The sequence below is a fragment of the Pseudophryne corroboree genome, chromosome 4 (assembly GCF_028390025.1).
Source record: "Pseudophryne corroboree isolate aPseCor3 chromosome 4, aPseCor3.hap2, whole genome shotgun sequence".
Lineage (NCBI taxonomy): Eukaryota > Metazoa > Chordata > Amphibia > Anura > Myobatrachidae > Pseudophryne > Pseudophryne corroboree.
The window spans coordinates 550727618-550742272 of record NC_086447.1 but is presented as its reverse complement, the minus strand read 5'-3'; the positions used below and the strand labels follow the sequence as shown (position 1 = coordinate 550742272).

Below are 14655 nucleotides of genomic sequence, written 5' to 3'. Positions count from 1 at the left end.
ATGAATCCAACTATGATGGACTCCACCTCTATTCTACCCTCAATGCTGTAGCCTGGTTCATCTTCCTCAAACGAACTAGGTCCACCACCCCTCTCTTACAAGCTCTTCACTGGCTCCCCTTCCCCTTCAGAACCCAATTCAAGCTTCTCACACTCACTTACCTACTCCTCTTCCATTTACATATCTGACCTTATCTCCCTGTATACTCCTACCTATCCTCTTTGCTCTGTGAATGCACGTTGCCCCTCCTGCCTATTGATTATTTCCTCCCTCTCCTACCTCCACGTGCTGCTCCCTATCTTTTGAGTCCTCTACCTCTCACCCTCAGACTCTCCACAAAACTTCAAACAGGCTCTCAAGACTCACTTCTTCACCAAAACCAACCAACTCTCATCCTAATCCTCTGTTCCATGCTCACTGTCCACCCCACCTGTGTCACCCAACTGACACTCCCCTTTAGAATGTAAGCTCTCACAAGCAGGGCCCTTTCCCTCATGTGCCTTTCCTTCTCTTACTTAACCATCTTCTACTCCATACCTTTGACTGAACCAGATCTCTCGCTTTTCTGCCACCCTAATACTTACTGTATTTCAGTGTCGTCTGCTGATGCAGCTATGTTTATATACCCTGTACTTGTCCTATATTGTCTTGAACTGTAAGTCACTTCTTTGTCTTGTTTTGCTTATTTGTTTGCATACTCTGTAACTGGGCGCTGCGGATACCTTGTGGTGCCATATAAATAAAGGATAATAATAATCATCATAAAAGGCATAGGATTTAAGAGGATGGACCAGGGGCCTAACATCATATCTTGAGGAAGCCATAATTGGGTGAAACACGTAGGTTAATGCCCCCACCACACATTAGTCAGGCCAGCCAACCAACTGCTGTATCCAAGACCTCGAACCAGGAAGAAGCAGTAAAGAGTCTTGCACAGTGCCCTTGCTGCTTATATACAAGCAGTGTGGAAACACTCCTCATTAATGCATGGGACCATGAGCCTGGGGGAAAAGAACATCACTTCAGCAACAGTATTGGAGCTGGGCTGATGCGGAGAGTCCCACTGCAGTGGCATTAGAACATGGGTGGAAAGTACTGCATGCTGCCTATAGCACTTCACAATACTGAAACTATAAAGCTGTATTACATAGGCACTTTACATAGAGGATTCCTTATAATGAACTTGAAGGCTCACATACCCTATCACCATATTGAATGGCGTAAAAAAATGTTTGCTTAAATTAGCAAAAAACTACTCCTTTAAAACTGGCAAATTTTCATTATTATTCCGTTTAGCTTTAATGCAGTGGTTCTCAAACTGTGTGCCGTGGCACCCTGGGGTGCCTCGGGACACTTGCAGGGGTGCCCTGGGTTGGTGGTACAGAACCAATTCAAATTATTTATGGTCAAGGTACAGTAACAGTGATTATATTTGTACTGTATAGAGGTGCATAAAAATACACATAAAAGCAGTGGTACACAAACTAGAGTATCAGAATTCTTTTCACGGCACCCCTAGGCCAAAAGTTTCTTATTGAGAGATTGTAAATTGTATTCATATGCCATCCTTATGTTCAATTGTGTGGTTAGAGACAAGATTTGCTTCTGTTTGTCCACATAGTTTATCACTGGCAGCCACCAGCAATGGTTTTGCCTATTTTACACATTTAATAAATTCTTTTATCTTTTATCCATGCTCTGATCTCATATACATATACAGTATGAACTTTGTTAATAGTGCACCAGGGATATTTCCTATTATAAAAAGAAACACACTATATGCTGCTATCCCAATAGATTTGCTGAAGTTTCTGGTAATATTGCATCCTGCATATTTACTAAGCCAAAACCCGTTGCAAAACAGCACACATTAGAATAAAATATTGAATAACAATTAATGTTTTTACCATTACAAGTATAGAGTCCACAGATTTAGTAAACAGAGGGTTTAGAAACCGCTTCAACCCATAAAAATAATGAGGTGGTTGTGATAAGCAAGACAAACTGCATGCTGTTTAGCCATTAGATCAGTTAAACACAGTCAAAACCCCATGAAAGAAATACCACAAAATTCCAGTAAAACCACTGAACAATAAATTCAGTGGTTTGGTGATTCTGTTTGCCAGTGTTGTGCAGGGCACTTGCTAATCCCACTCCCCTCCTCACATCATTACGCTGCTCATGTCACATGCAGACAGGGGGAAGCAGTTAGCTTCCTGATGGATGGGATCCCGGCGGTCAATATACCGACGCCGGGATCCCGAAGGAGGACGCAATGCCGGCATCTACAAACCGACAATCAGCAACCCGATCGTCCTCAAAGTGGGACTAAGATGGCATCCTGCCGCCGGGGGGGTTAGGTTTAGGCAGGAGAAAGGTGGTTAGCATTAGAGAGCAGGGACGGGAAAAATAAGATTTTAAACGTACCGGTAAATCTTTTTCTCCTAGTCCGTAGAGGATGCTGGGGACTCCATAAGGACCATGGGGTATAGACGGGCTCCGCAGGAGATATGGGCACTCTAAAGAACTTTTAGTATGGGAGTGCACTGGCTCCTCCCTCTATGCCCCTCCTCCAGACCTCAGTTAGAGAAACTGTGCCCAGAGGAGATGGACAATACGAGGAAAGGATTTTGTAAATCTAAGGGCAAGATTCATACCAGCCCACACCAATCACACTGTATAACCTGGAATATACGCAAGCAGTTAATAGTATGAACGAAAAACAGTATCAGTCAAAGACCGATCTTAACCGTAACTTAACTCTTATGTAAGCAACAACTATATACAAGTCTTGCAGATTTAGACCGCACTGGGACGGGCGCCCAGCATCCTCTACGGACTAGGAGAAAAAGATTTACCGGTAGGTTTAAAATCTTATTTTCTCTTACGTCCTAGAGGATGCTGGGGACTCCGTAAGGACCATGGGGATTATACCAAAGCTCCAAACCGGGCGGGAGAGTGCGGATGACTCTGCAGCACCAATTGGGCAAACGCGAGGTCCTCATCAGCCAGGGTATCAAACTTGTAGAATTTTGCAAAAGTGTTTGAACCCGACCAAGTAGCAGCTCGGCACAACTGTAATGCCGAGACAAGAAGAGCCCACCTTCCTAGTGGAATGGGCCTTTACCGAATTTGGTACCGGCAATCCAGCCGTAGAATGAGCCTGCTGAATCGTGTTACAGATCCAGCGAGCAATAGTCTGCTTAGAAGCAGGTGCGCCAACCTTGTTGGCTGCATATAGGACAAACAGAGCCTCTGTTTTCCTAACCCTAGCTGTCCTGGCTACGTAAATTTTCAAGGCCCTGACCACATCCAGGGACTTGGAGTCCTCCAAGTCACCCGTAGCCACAGGCACCACAATAGGTTGGTTCAAATGAAAAGAAGAGACCATCTTAGGCAGAAATTGAGGACGAGTCCTCAACTCTGCTCTATCACATGAAAAATCAAGTAGGGGCTCTTGTGAGACAAGGCCGCCAACTCCGACACCCGTCGTGCAGATGCCAAGGCTAATAACATAACCACCTTCCAGGTGAGAAATTTTAATTCCACCGTTTGAAGAGGTCCAAACCAGTGTGACTTAAGGAACTGTAACACCTCGTTAAGGTCCCATGGCGCCACCGGTGGCACAAAAGGAGGCTGGATGTGCAGCACTCCCTTCACGAAAGTTTGGACTTCCGGGAGAGAAACCAATTCTTTTTGAAAAAATATAGATAGGGCCGAAATCTGTACCTTAATTGAGCCTAATTTTAGGCCCATATCCACTCCCTTCTGTAGGAAGTGGAAAAAACAGGCCAGATGGAAATCTTCCGTAGGAGCATTCTTGGTTTCCTCCAGATACGGTGATAATGCTTCGCCGTTACCTCCTTCCTAGCCTTTATCAGAGTAGGGATAACTTCCTCTGGAATACCTCTCTCTGCTAGGATCCGGTATTCAACCGCCATGCCATCAAACGCAACCGCGGTAAGTCTTGGAACATGCAAGGCCCCTGCTGTAACAGGTCTTCCCTGAGAGGAAGAGGCCACGGATCTTCCGTGAGCATTTCCTGAAGATCCGAATACCAGGCCCTTCTAGGCCAATCTGGAACCACAAGTATTGCTTGTACTCTGTTTTGTCTTATGATTCTCAACACTTTTGAGATGAGAGGAAGAGGAGGAAACACATAGACCGACTGAAACACCCATGGTGTCACTAGGGCATCTACCGCTACTGCCTGAGGGTCCCTTGACCTGGCACAATACCTCAGAAGCATTTTGTTGAGGCGTGACGCCATCATGTCTATTTGAGGAAGTCCCCAAAGACTTGCTATCTCTGCAAAGACCTCTTGATGAAGTCTCGAATCTCCTGGATGGAGATCGTGTCTGCTGAGGAAGTCTGCTTCCCAGTTGTCCACTCCCGGTATGAGGACTGCTGACAGAACACTTACGTGATTTTCTGCCCAGCGCAGAATTCTTGTGGCTTCCGCCAAAGCCACTCTGCTCCTTGTCCCGCCTTGGCGGTTTACATGAGCCACTGCTGTGATGTTGTCTGATTGATCAGAACCGGTAGGTTTGCGAAGAAGATACTCCGCTTGTCGAAGGCCGTTGTATATGGCCCTCAATTCCAGTACGTTGATGTGTAGACAAGCCTCCTGGCTTGACCATATCCCCTGAAAATGTCTTCCTTTTGTGACTGCTCCCCATCCTCGGAGGCTCGCGTCCGTGGTCACCAGAACCCAGTCCTGAACGCCGAACCTGCGACCCTCTAGAAGGTGAGCACTCTGCAGCCACCACAGGAGACACCCCCTGGCCCTGGGGGACAGGCTTATCTTTTGATGAAGGTGTAGATGGGACCCTGACCATTTGTCGAGAATGTCCCACTGAAACATCCTCGCATGGAACCTGCCGAAGGGATGGCCTCGTAGGCTGCCACCATTTTTCCCAGAACACGAGTGCTATGATGCACCGACACTCTTTTTGGTTTTAGCAGGTCCCTGACCATGTTCTGGATGTCCTGGGCTTTTTCTATTGGTAGAAAAACCCTCTTCTGTTCCGTGTCCAGAATCATGCCTAGTAAAGATAGTCGAGTCGTTGGAAGCAACTGTGACTTTGGCAGACTGAGAATCCAACCGTGTTGATGTAACACTCTCAGGGAGAGTGACACGCTTTTCAGCAATTGATCCCTTGATTTCGCCTTTATCAGGAGATCGTCCAAGTATGGGATAATTGTGACACCCTGCTTGCGCAGGACCACCATCATTTCTGCCATTACCTTGGTGAAAATCCTCGGGGCCGTGGAAAGCCCAAACGGCAACGTCTGAAACTGGTAATGACAGTCCTGTACCACGAAACGTAGGTATTCTTGATGAAGAGGAAATATGGGGACATGAAGGTAGGCATCCTTCACGTCCAGTGACACCATAAAATCCCCTACTTCCAGACTGGATATCACAGTCCGGAGTGATTCCATCTTGAATTTGAACTTTTTCAAGCAAAGGTTTAGTAATTTTAAATTCAAAATTGGTCTGACCGAACCATCCGGCTTCGGAACCACAAACATTGTTGAATAGTACCCTTTTCCCTGTTGGCCTAGGGGAACCTTGACAATCACTTGTTGTTGACACAGCTTTTGAATTGCATCTAATATCACTCCCCTCTCCGGGGAAGAAGTTGGCAAAGCCGACTTGAGAAATCGGCGAGGGGGCACCTCTTCGAACTCCAGTTTGTAACCTTGGGACACAATTTCCAACGCCCAAGGATCCACGCCCGATAGGACCCAGACCTGGCTGAAGAGTCGAAGACGTGCCCCCACCGGTGCGGACTCCCTACGTGGAGCCCCAGTGTCATGCGGTGGATTTAGCAGAAGCCGGGGAGGACTTCTGCTCCTGGGAACTAGCCGAAGCAGGTGTTCTCTTACCTCTACCCTTACCTCTGGCGAGGAAAGAGGAGCCCCGACCTCTTCTGGACTTATGCGACCGAAAGGACTGCATCTGATATTCTGGGGTTTTCTTTTGCTGTGGGGGAACAAAAGGCAAAAATGTAGATTTACCCGCGGTAGCTGTGGAAACCAGGTCCGCGAGACCATCCCCAAATAAAACTTCACCCTTGTAAGGTAAAACCTCCATATGCTTTTTTTTGAGTCGGTATCACCCGACCATTGGCGGGTCCACAGAGCTCGCCTTGCCGAAACCGCCATGGCGTTGGCTCTGGAACCAAGCAGCCCCACGTCTCTTTGAGCGTCTCTTATATACAAGACTGCGTCCTTAATGTGGCCTAAAGTCAGGACAACGGTATCCTTGTCCAGGGTATCCATGTCAGCCAACAAGATATCTGTCCATGCTGCAACAGCGCTACAGACCCATGCCGATGCTATTGCCGGCCTGAGTAAAGCCCCTGTATGTGCATAAATAAGGTAGACTCCTGTCTACGATCCGCAGGATCCTTAAGGGCCGCGGTGTCTGGAGACGGTAGCGCCACCTTTCTGGACAGACGCGTTAATGCCTTGTCCACCCTGGGCGAGGATTCCCAACGTACCCTGTCCTTTGCAGGGAAAGGATACGCCATAAGGATCCTCTTGGGAATCTGCAGTTTTTTGTCTGGAGTTTCCCAAGCTTTCTCAAACAATTTGTTCACTTCATGAGATGGAGGAAACGTTACCTGAGGTTTCTTCCCCTTAAACATGTGTACCCTCGTGTCAGGAACAGAGGGGTCATCTGTAATATGCAAAACATCTTTTATTGCCACAATCATATAATGAATACTTTTGGTCACCTTAGGGTGCAACCTTGCCTCATCATAGTCGACACTGGAGTCAGAATCCGTGTCGGTATCAGTGTCTACTATTTGTGATAAGGGACGCTTTTGAGACCCTGACGGGCCCTGTGACCCAGCCAATTCCGCGGATTGACTCTCTGCTGTTTCCTTGGACTCAGCTTTGTCCATTCTCTTATGTAATAAGGTCACATTAGCATTTAAAATATTCCACATATCATACCAATCATGAGTCGGCGTTGCCGACGGAGACACCACAATCATCTGCTCCACCTCCTCCGCTTCAGACATGTCGACACATGCGTAGCGATACCCTCACACACACAGGGATCTATCTGTAAGGGGACAGGTCCCCAACAAGGCCCTTTGGAGAGACAGAGAGAGAGTATGCCAGCACACACCCAGCGCCAACTGACACTGGAAACAATTCCCAGATATAGCGCTTTTATAATATGTCAGTCGTGTAATACACTCACTGCGCCAAAATGTGCCCCCCCCCCTCCCTCTTTTTCAGCCCTGTATCACCATTCTGCAGGAGAGAGTACGGGGAGACAGCTTCCTTCAGCACACTGTGGAGAAAATGTCGCTGGTTAGTGCTGTGCGACCAAGCTCCTCCCCCTTTAGTGGCGGGCTTCGGTCCCGCTCAAATTTACAAATAATGGCGGGGGTAAACATATTCACTGACTCCGCAGCCCATATGTGTTTATCATGCCAAGAAAGAAGTATATATTGCTGCCCAGGGCGCCCCCCCTGCGCCCTGCACCCATCAGTGCCTGCTGTGTGTGTAACGTGTGGGAGCAATGGCACGCATCGTTACCGCTGCGCGCTTACCTCAGTGAAGATCAGAAGTCTTCTGCCGCCTTAGACGTCTTCTTTCTTCTTATACTCACCCGGCTTCTATCTTCCGGCTCTGCGAGGAGGACGGCGGCGCGGCTCTGAGACGAACAGCAGGGGAATACCTGCGTTCCGATCCCTTTGGAGCTAATGGTGTCCAGTAGCCTAAGAAGCAGAGCCTACCATGTAAGTAGGTCTGCTTCTCTCTCCTCAGTCCCACGATGTAGGGAGCCTGTTGCCAGCAGTGCTCCCTGAAAATAATAAAAAACCTAACAAAATTCTTTTATCAGAGAAACTCAGTAGAGCTCACTTGTAGAGCACCCATTCTCCTCTGGGCACAGAATCTAACTAACTGAGGTCTGGAGGAGGGGCATAGAGGGAGGAGCCAGTGCACACATACTAAAAGTTCTTTAGAGTGCCCATATCTCCTGCGGAGCCCGTCTATACCCCATGGTCCTCACGGAGTCCCCAGCATCCTCTAGGACATAAGAGAAATTAGGGATTGGGAAGGGAGGGTTAGGTTTAGGCACTTATACCCCTTTCACAATGCACAAATAACCCGGTATCAACCCGGCATATTGCCGGGTCGACACGGGTCAGTGTGCGGTGTGAAAGGGCCATGTCCGAAGGGTTGCTGCCTCCGCTACCGCTGCTGGCTCCGCCCCCCCGCCGCTAAGGCAATTTGCCAGGTTGGGAAGCCAGAAGATAGTCTCCAATGTCGGATCCCACCCGGGAAGGACCCGTTTCCAATTCCCGGGTGGGGTCCGGCATTGGAGATGTGAAAGAGGTATTAGTGGGGGAGGTTAGGGTTAGACATCAAGCAGGGAGGGTTAGGTTTAGGCAGCGGGAAAGGGAGAGTTAGGGTTAGGCACCACCGGGGAAGGTTAGGCACCCCTAAGGAAGGGTTAGGGTAAGGAAAAGGGAAGGGTTAGTGACACTAATGGGGGGCTGTCGGGATTTTGATGGACGGGATGCCATTGTCTGTATACTGAGAGCAGGCATCCCGTCCATTGGCAAATCATACTGATCCCCAGACAGATTCCTGCTAACAATCCCACACTCCTCTCCTGCAGCTGTACAGATTTCCCACTTCAAAACTGTAAGCATCCCAGATACAGATGTGTCCTCATAAATCATTGCTGCAGCATGCCAAAAAGCCCCCATCAGTGCGCCAGGTCCCATGAGACTCCGCTAGCATGGGGCGCTTTTCTGCTAAAAATGCATCTTAGTCGCAACACATTTCTGGAAAAAAAGAATGCCCGATGCTAGCAGAGTTGCATGGGACCTGGCAGCTCCCTCACATGAGGCATCTCGCACTGCATGGCATATTGAGGATATATGTAAACAGAAGTTAAAGATTAATTACAATACAGTGCTCAAACCGACCTGTATGTCTTTTTATTGCAAAGTTAAAACACTAAAAAAGAAATAAACAGATTAAAAAAACATACTCACTCCAACTTCACGCTTGTATATGACATTTACTCCCTCCAAAGCAATCTTTCGCAGGTTTAAATGGCATCTTGTTCGGAACACACATACAACATTTGTGATCAAAATATCTAATGCCACATCACTGTCTGCATCCATTGAGGTGGCTTACTTGCTGCTTGTTCCCACCATGAAGAATATGACCTGGTTCAAAAATAAATAAAAAGTTGACTTTTGTTGCGCCTATTGATAGCACTTCCAAGAGCTATTTTTTCAAAGCCACTGATTTTCATCAGTTTTACATTCCAGATTTAAAATAATAAGATTTTACTTACCGATAAATCTATTTCTCGTAGTCCGTAGTGGATGCTGGGGACTCCGTCAGGACCATGGGGAATAGCGGCTCCGCAGGAGACAGGGCACAAAAGTAAAAGCTTTAGGATCAGGTGGTGTGCACTGGCTCCTCCCCCTATGACCCTCCTCCAAGCCTCAGTTAGGATACTGTGCCCGGACGAGCGTACACAATAAGGAAGGATTTTGAATCCCGGGTAAGACTCATACCAGCCACACCAATCACACTGTACAACCTGTGATCTGAACCCAGTTAACAGCATGATAACAGCGGAGCCTCTGAAAAGATGGCTCACAACAATAATAACCCGATTTTTGTAACAATAACTATGTACAAGTATTGCAGACAATCCGCACTTGGGATGGGCGCCCAGCATCCACTACGGACTACGAGAAATAGATTTATCGGTAAGTAAAATCTTATTTTCTCTGACGTCCTAGTGGATGCTGGGGACTCCGTCAGGACCATGGGGATTATACCAAAGCTCCCAAACGGGCGGGAGAGTGCGGATGACTCTGCAGCACCGAATGAGAGAACTCCAGGTCCTCTTTAGCCAGGGTATCAAATTTGTAGAATTTTACAAACGTGTTCTCCCCCGACCACGTAGCTGCTCGGCAGAGTTGTAATGCCGAGACCCCTCGGGCAGCCGCCCAGGATGAGCCCACCTTCCTTGTGGAATGGGCCTTGACAGATTTAGGCTGTGGCAGGCCTGCCACAGAATGTGCAAGTTGAAATGTGCTACAAATCCAACGAACAATCGTCTGCTTAGAAGCAAGAGCACCCAGTTTGTTGGGTGCATACAGGATAACAGCGAGTCAGTTTTCCTGACTCCAGCCGTCCTGGAAACCTATATTTTCAGGGCCCTGACAACATCTAGCAACTTGGAGTCCTCCAAGTCCCTAGTAGCCGCAGGTACCACAATAAGCTGGTTCAGGTGAAACGCTGACACCACCTTAGGAAGAAACTGGGGACGAGTCCGCAGCTCTGCCCTGTCCGAATGGACAATCAGATATAGCTTTTGTGAGACAAAGCCGTCAATTCTGACACTCGCCCTGGCCGAGGCCAGGGCCAACAGCATGGTCACTTTTCATGTGAGATATTTCAAATCCACAGATTTGAGCGGTTTAAAATGTGATTTGAGGAATCCCAGAACTACGTTGAGATCCCACAGTGCCACTGGAGGCACAAAAAGGGGGTTGTATATGCAATACTCCCTTGACAAACTTCTGGACTTCAGGAACTGAAGCCAATTCTTTCTGGAAGAAAATTGACAGGGCCGAAATTTGAACCTTAATGGACCCCAATTTGAGGCCCATAGACACTCCTGTTTGCAGGAAATGCAGGAATCGACCGAGTTGAAATTTCTTCGTGGGGCCTTCCTGGCCTCACACCACGCAACATATTTTCGCCACATGTGGTGATAATGTTTTGCGGTCACCTCCTTCCTGGTTTTGACCAGGGTAGGAATGACCTCTTCCGGAATGCCTTTTTCCCTTAGGATCTGGCGTTCCACCGCCATGCCGTCAAACGCAGCCGCGGTAAGTCTTGGAACAGACCTGGTACTTGCTGAAGCAAGTCCCTTCTTAGCGGCAGAGGCCATGAGTCCTCTGTGAGCATTTCTTGAAGTTCCGGGTGCCACGTCCTTCTTGGCCAATCCGGAGCCACGAGTATAGTTCTTACTCCTCTACGTCTTATAATTCTCAGTACCTTGGTTATGAGAAGCAGAGGAGGGAACACATACACCGACTGGTACACCCACGGTGTTACCAGAACGTCCACAGATATTGCTTGAGGGTCTCTTGACCTGGCGCAATACCTGTCCAGTTTTTTGTTCAGGCGGGACGCCATCATGTCCACCTTTGGTCTTTCCCAACGGTTCACAATCATGTGGAATACTTCCCGATGAAGTCCCCACTCTCCCGGGTGGAGGTCGTGCCTGCTGAGGAAGTCTGCTTCCCAGTTGTCCACTCCCGGAATGAACACTGCTGACAGTGCTATCACATGATTTTTCGCCCAGCGAAGAATCCTTGCAGTTTCTGCCATTGCCCTCCTGCTTCTTGTGCCGCCCTGTCTGTTTACGTGGGCGACTGCCGTGATGTTGTCCCACTGGATCAATACCGGCTGACCTTGAAGCAGAGGTCTTGCTAAGCTTAGAACATTGTAAATTGCCCTTAGCTCCAGTATATTTATGTGGAGAGAAGTCTCCAGACTTGATCACACTCCCTGGAAATTTTTTCCCTGTGTGACTGCTCCCCAGCCTCTCAGGCTGGCATCCGTGGTCACCAGGACCCAGTCCTGAATGCCGAATCTGCGGCCCTTTAGTAGATGAGCACTCTGCAGCCACCGCAGAAGAAACACCCTTGTCCTTGGAGACAGGCTTATCCGCTGATGCATCTGAAGATGCGATCCGGACCATTTTTCCAGCAGATCCCACTGAAAAGTTCTTGCGTGAAATCTACCGAATGGAATCGCTTCGTAAGAAGCCACCATTTTTCCCAGGACCCTTGTGCAATGATGCACTGACACTTTTCCTGGTTTTAGGAGGTTCCTGACTAGCTCGGATAACTCCCTGGCTTTCTTCTCCGGGAGAAACACCTTTTTCTGGACTGTGTCCAGAATCATCCCTAGGAACAGCAGACGTGTCGTCGGAAACAGCTGCGGTTTTGGAATATTTAGAATCCACCCGTGCTGTCGTAGAACTACTTGAGATAGTGCTACTCCGACCTCCAACTGTTCTCTGGACCTTGCCCCTATCAGGAGATCGTCCATTTTCTTTGAAGAAGAATCATCATTTCGGCCATTACCTTGGTAAGGACCCGGGGTGCCGTGGACAATCCAACCGGCAGCGTCTGAAACTGATAGTGACAGTTCTGTACCACGAACCTGAGGTACCCTTGGTGAGAAGGGCAAATTGGAACATGGAGGTAAGCATCCCTGATGTCCCGGGACACCATATAGTCCCCTTCTTCCTGGTTCGCTATCACTGCTCTGAGTGACTCCATCTTGATTTGAACCTTTGTATGTAAGTGTTCAACTATTTCAGATTTAGAATAGGTCTCACCGAGCCGTCTGGCTTCAGTACCACAATATAGTGTGGAATAATACCCCTTTCCTTGTTGTAGGAGGGGTACTTTGATTATCACCTGCTGGGAATACAGCTTGTGAATTGTTTCCACTACTGCCTCCCTGTCGGAGGGAGACGTTGGTAAAGCAGACTTCAGGAACCTGCGAGGGGGAGACGTCTCGAATTTCCAATCTGTACCCCTGGGATACTACTTGTAGGATCCAGGGGTCCACTTGCGAGTGAGCCCACTGCGTGCTGAAACTCTTGAGACGACCCCCCCCACCGCACCTGAGTCCGCTTGTACGGCCCCAGCGTCATGCTGAGGACTTGGCAGAAGCGGTGGAGGGCTTCTGTTTCTGGGAATGGGCTGCCTGCTGCAGTCTTCTTCCCTTTCCTCTATCCCATGGCAGATATGACTGGCCTTTTGCCCGCTTGCCCTTATGGGGACGAAAGGACTGAGGCTGAAAAGACGTTGTCTTTTTCTCCTTTATACGGCAATACTTCCATGTGCCGTTTGGAATCTGCATCACCTGACCACTGTCGTGTCCATAAACAACTTCTGGCAGATATGGACATCGCACTTACTCTTGATGCCAGAGTGCAAATATCCCTCTGTGCATCTCGCATATATAGAAATGCATCCTTTAAATGCTCTATAGTCAATAAAATACTGTCCCTGTCAAGGGTCTCAATATTTTCAGTCAGGGAATCCGACCAAGCCACCCCAGCGCTGCACATCCAGGCTGAGGCGATCGCTGGTCGCAGTATAACACCAGTATGTGTGTATATACTTTTTAGGATATTTTCCAGCCTCCTTGAGGGCGGCCCTATCTGGAGACGGTACCGCCACTTGTTTTGATAAGCGTGTGAGCGCCTTATCCACCCTAAGGGGTGTTTCCCAACGCGCCCTAACTTCTGGCGGGAAAGGGTATACCGCCAATAATTTTCTATCGGGGGAAACCCACGCATCATCACACACTTCATTTAATTTATCTGATTCAGGAAAAACTACAGGTAGTTTTTTCACACTCCACATAATACCCTTTTTTGTGGTACTTGTAGTATCAGAAATATGTAACACCTCCTTCATTGCCCTTAACAAGTAACGTGTGGCCCTAAAGGAAAATACGTTTGTTTCTTCACCGTCGACACTGGAGTCAGTGTCCGTGTCTGTGTGTCGACCGACTGAGGTAAAAGGACGTTTTAACGCCCCTGACGGTGTTTGAGACGCCTGGACAGGTACTAATTGGTTTGCCGGCCGTCTCATGTCGTCAACCGACCTTGCAGCGTGTTGACATTATCACGTAATTCCTTAAATAAGCCATCCATTCCGGTGTCGACTCCCTAGAGAGTGACATCACCATTACAGGCAATTGCTCCGCCTCCTCACCAACATCGTCCTCATACATGTCGACACACACGTACCGACACACAGCACACACACAGGGAATGCTCTGATAGAGGACAGGACCCCACTAGCCCTTTGGGGAGACAGAGGGAGAGTTTGCCAGCACACACCAAAAACGCTATAATTATACAGGGACAACCTTTATATAAGTGCTTTTCCCTTATAGCATTTTAATATATATAGTCATATCGCCAAATAAGTGCCCCCCCTCTCTGTTTTAACCCTGTTTCTGTAGTGCAGTGCAGGGGAGAGCCTGGGAGCCTTCCCACCAGCATTTCTGTGAGGGAAAATGGCGCTGTGTGCTGAGGAGAATAGGCCCCGCCCCCTTTTCGGCGGGCTTCTTCTCCCGTTTTTCTGAGACCTGGCAGGGGTTAAATACATCCATATAGCCCCCAGGGGCTATATGTGATGTACTTTTAGCCAGAATAAGGTACTATCATTGCTGCCCAGGGCGCCCCCCCCCCAGCGCCCTGCACCCTCAGTGACCGCTGCTATGAAGTGTGCTGACAACAATGGCGCACAGCTGCAGTGCTGTGCGCTACCTTATGAAGACTGAAAAGTCTTCTGCCGCCGGTTTCTGGACCTCTTCACTTTTCGGCATCTGCAAGGGGGTCGGCGGCGCGGCTCCGGGACGAACCCCAGGGTGAGACCTGTGTTCCGACTCCCTCTGGAGCTAATGGTGTCCAGTAGCCTAAGAAGCCAATCCATCCTGCACGCAGGTGAGTTCACTTCTCTCCCCTAAGTCCCTCGATGCAGTGAGCCTGTTGCCAGCAGGACTCACTGAAAATAAAAAACCTAACAAAACTTTTACTCTAAGCAG

At 48.5% G+C, this 14655-nt stretch overlaps 1 protein-coding gene across 1 annotated transcript in view; it reads right to left on the bottom strand.

Moving 5' to 3' along the window:
* The window catches only part of TBPL1 (TATA-box binding protein like 1), a 104705-nt gene that overhangs the window by 85769 nt on the left and 4281 nt on the right, over nucleotides 1-14655 (bottom strand). The window contains exon 2 of the mRNA XM_063917365.1: nucleotides 9036-9215. Coding sequence (XP_063773435.1) covers nucleotides 9036-9170 — 135 coding nt within the window. The 5' untranslated portion in view covers nucleotides 9171-9215. The remainder of the gene's footprint in view (nucleotides 1-9035; nucleotides 9216-14655) is intronic.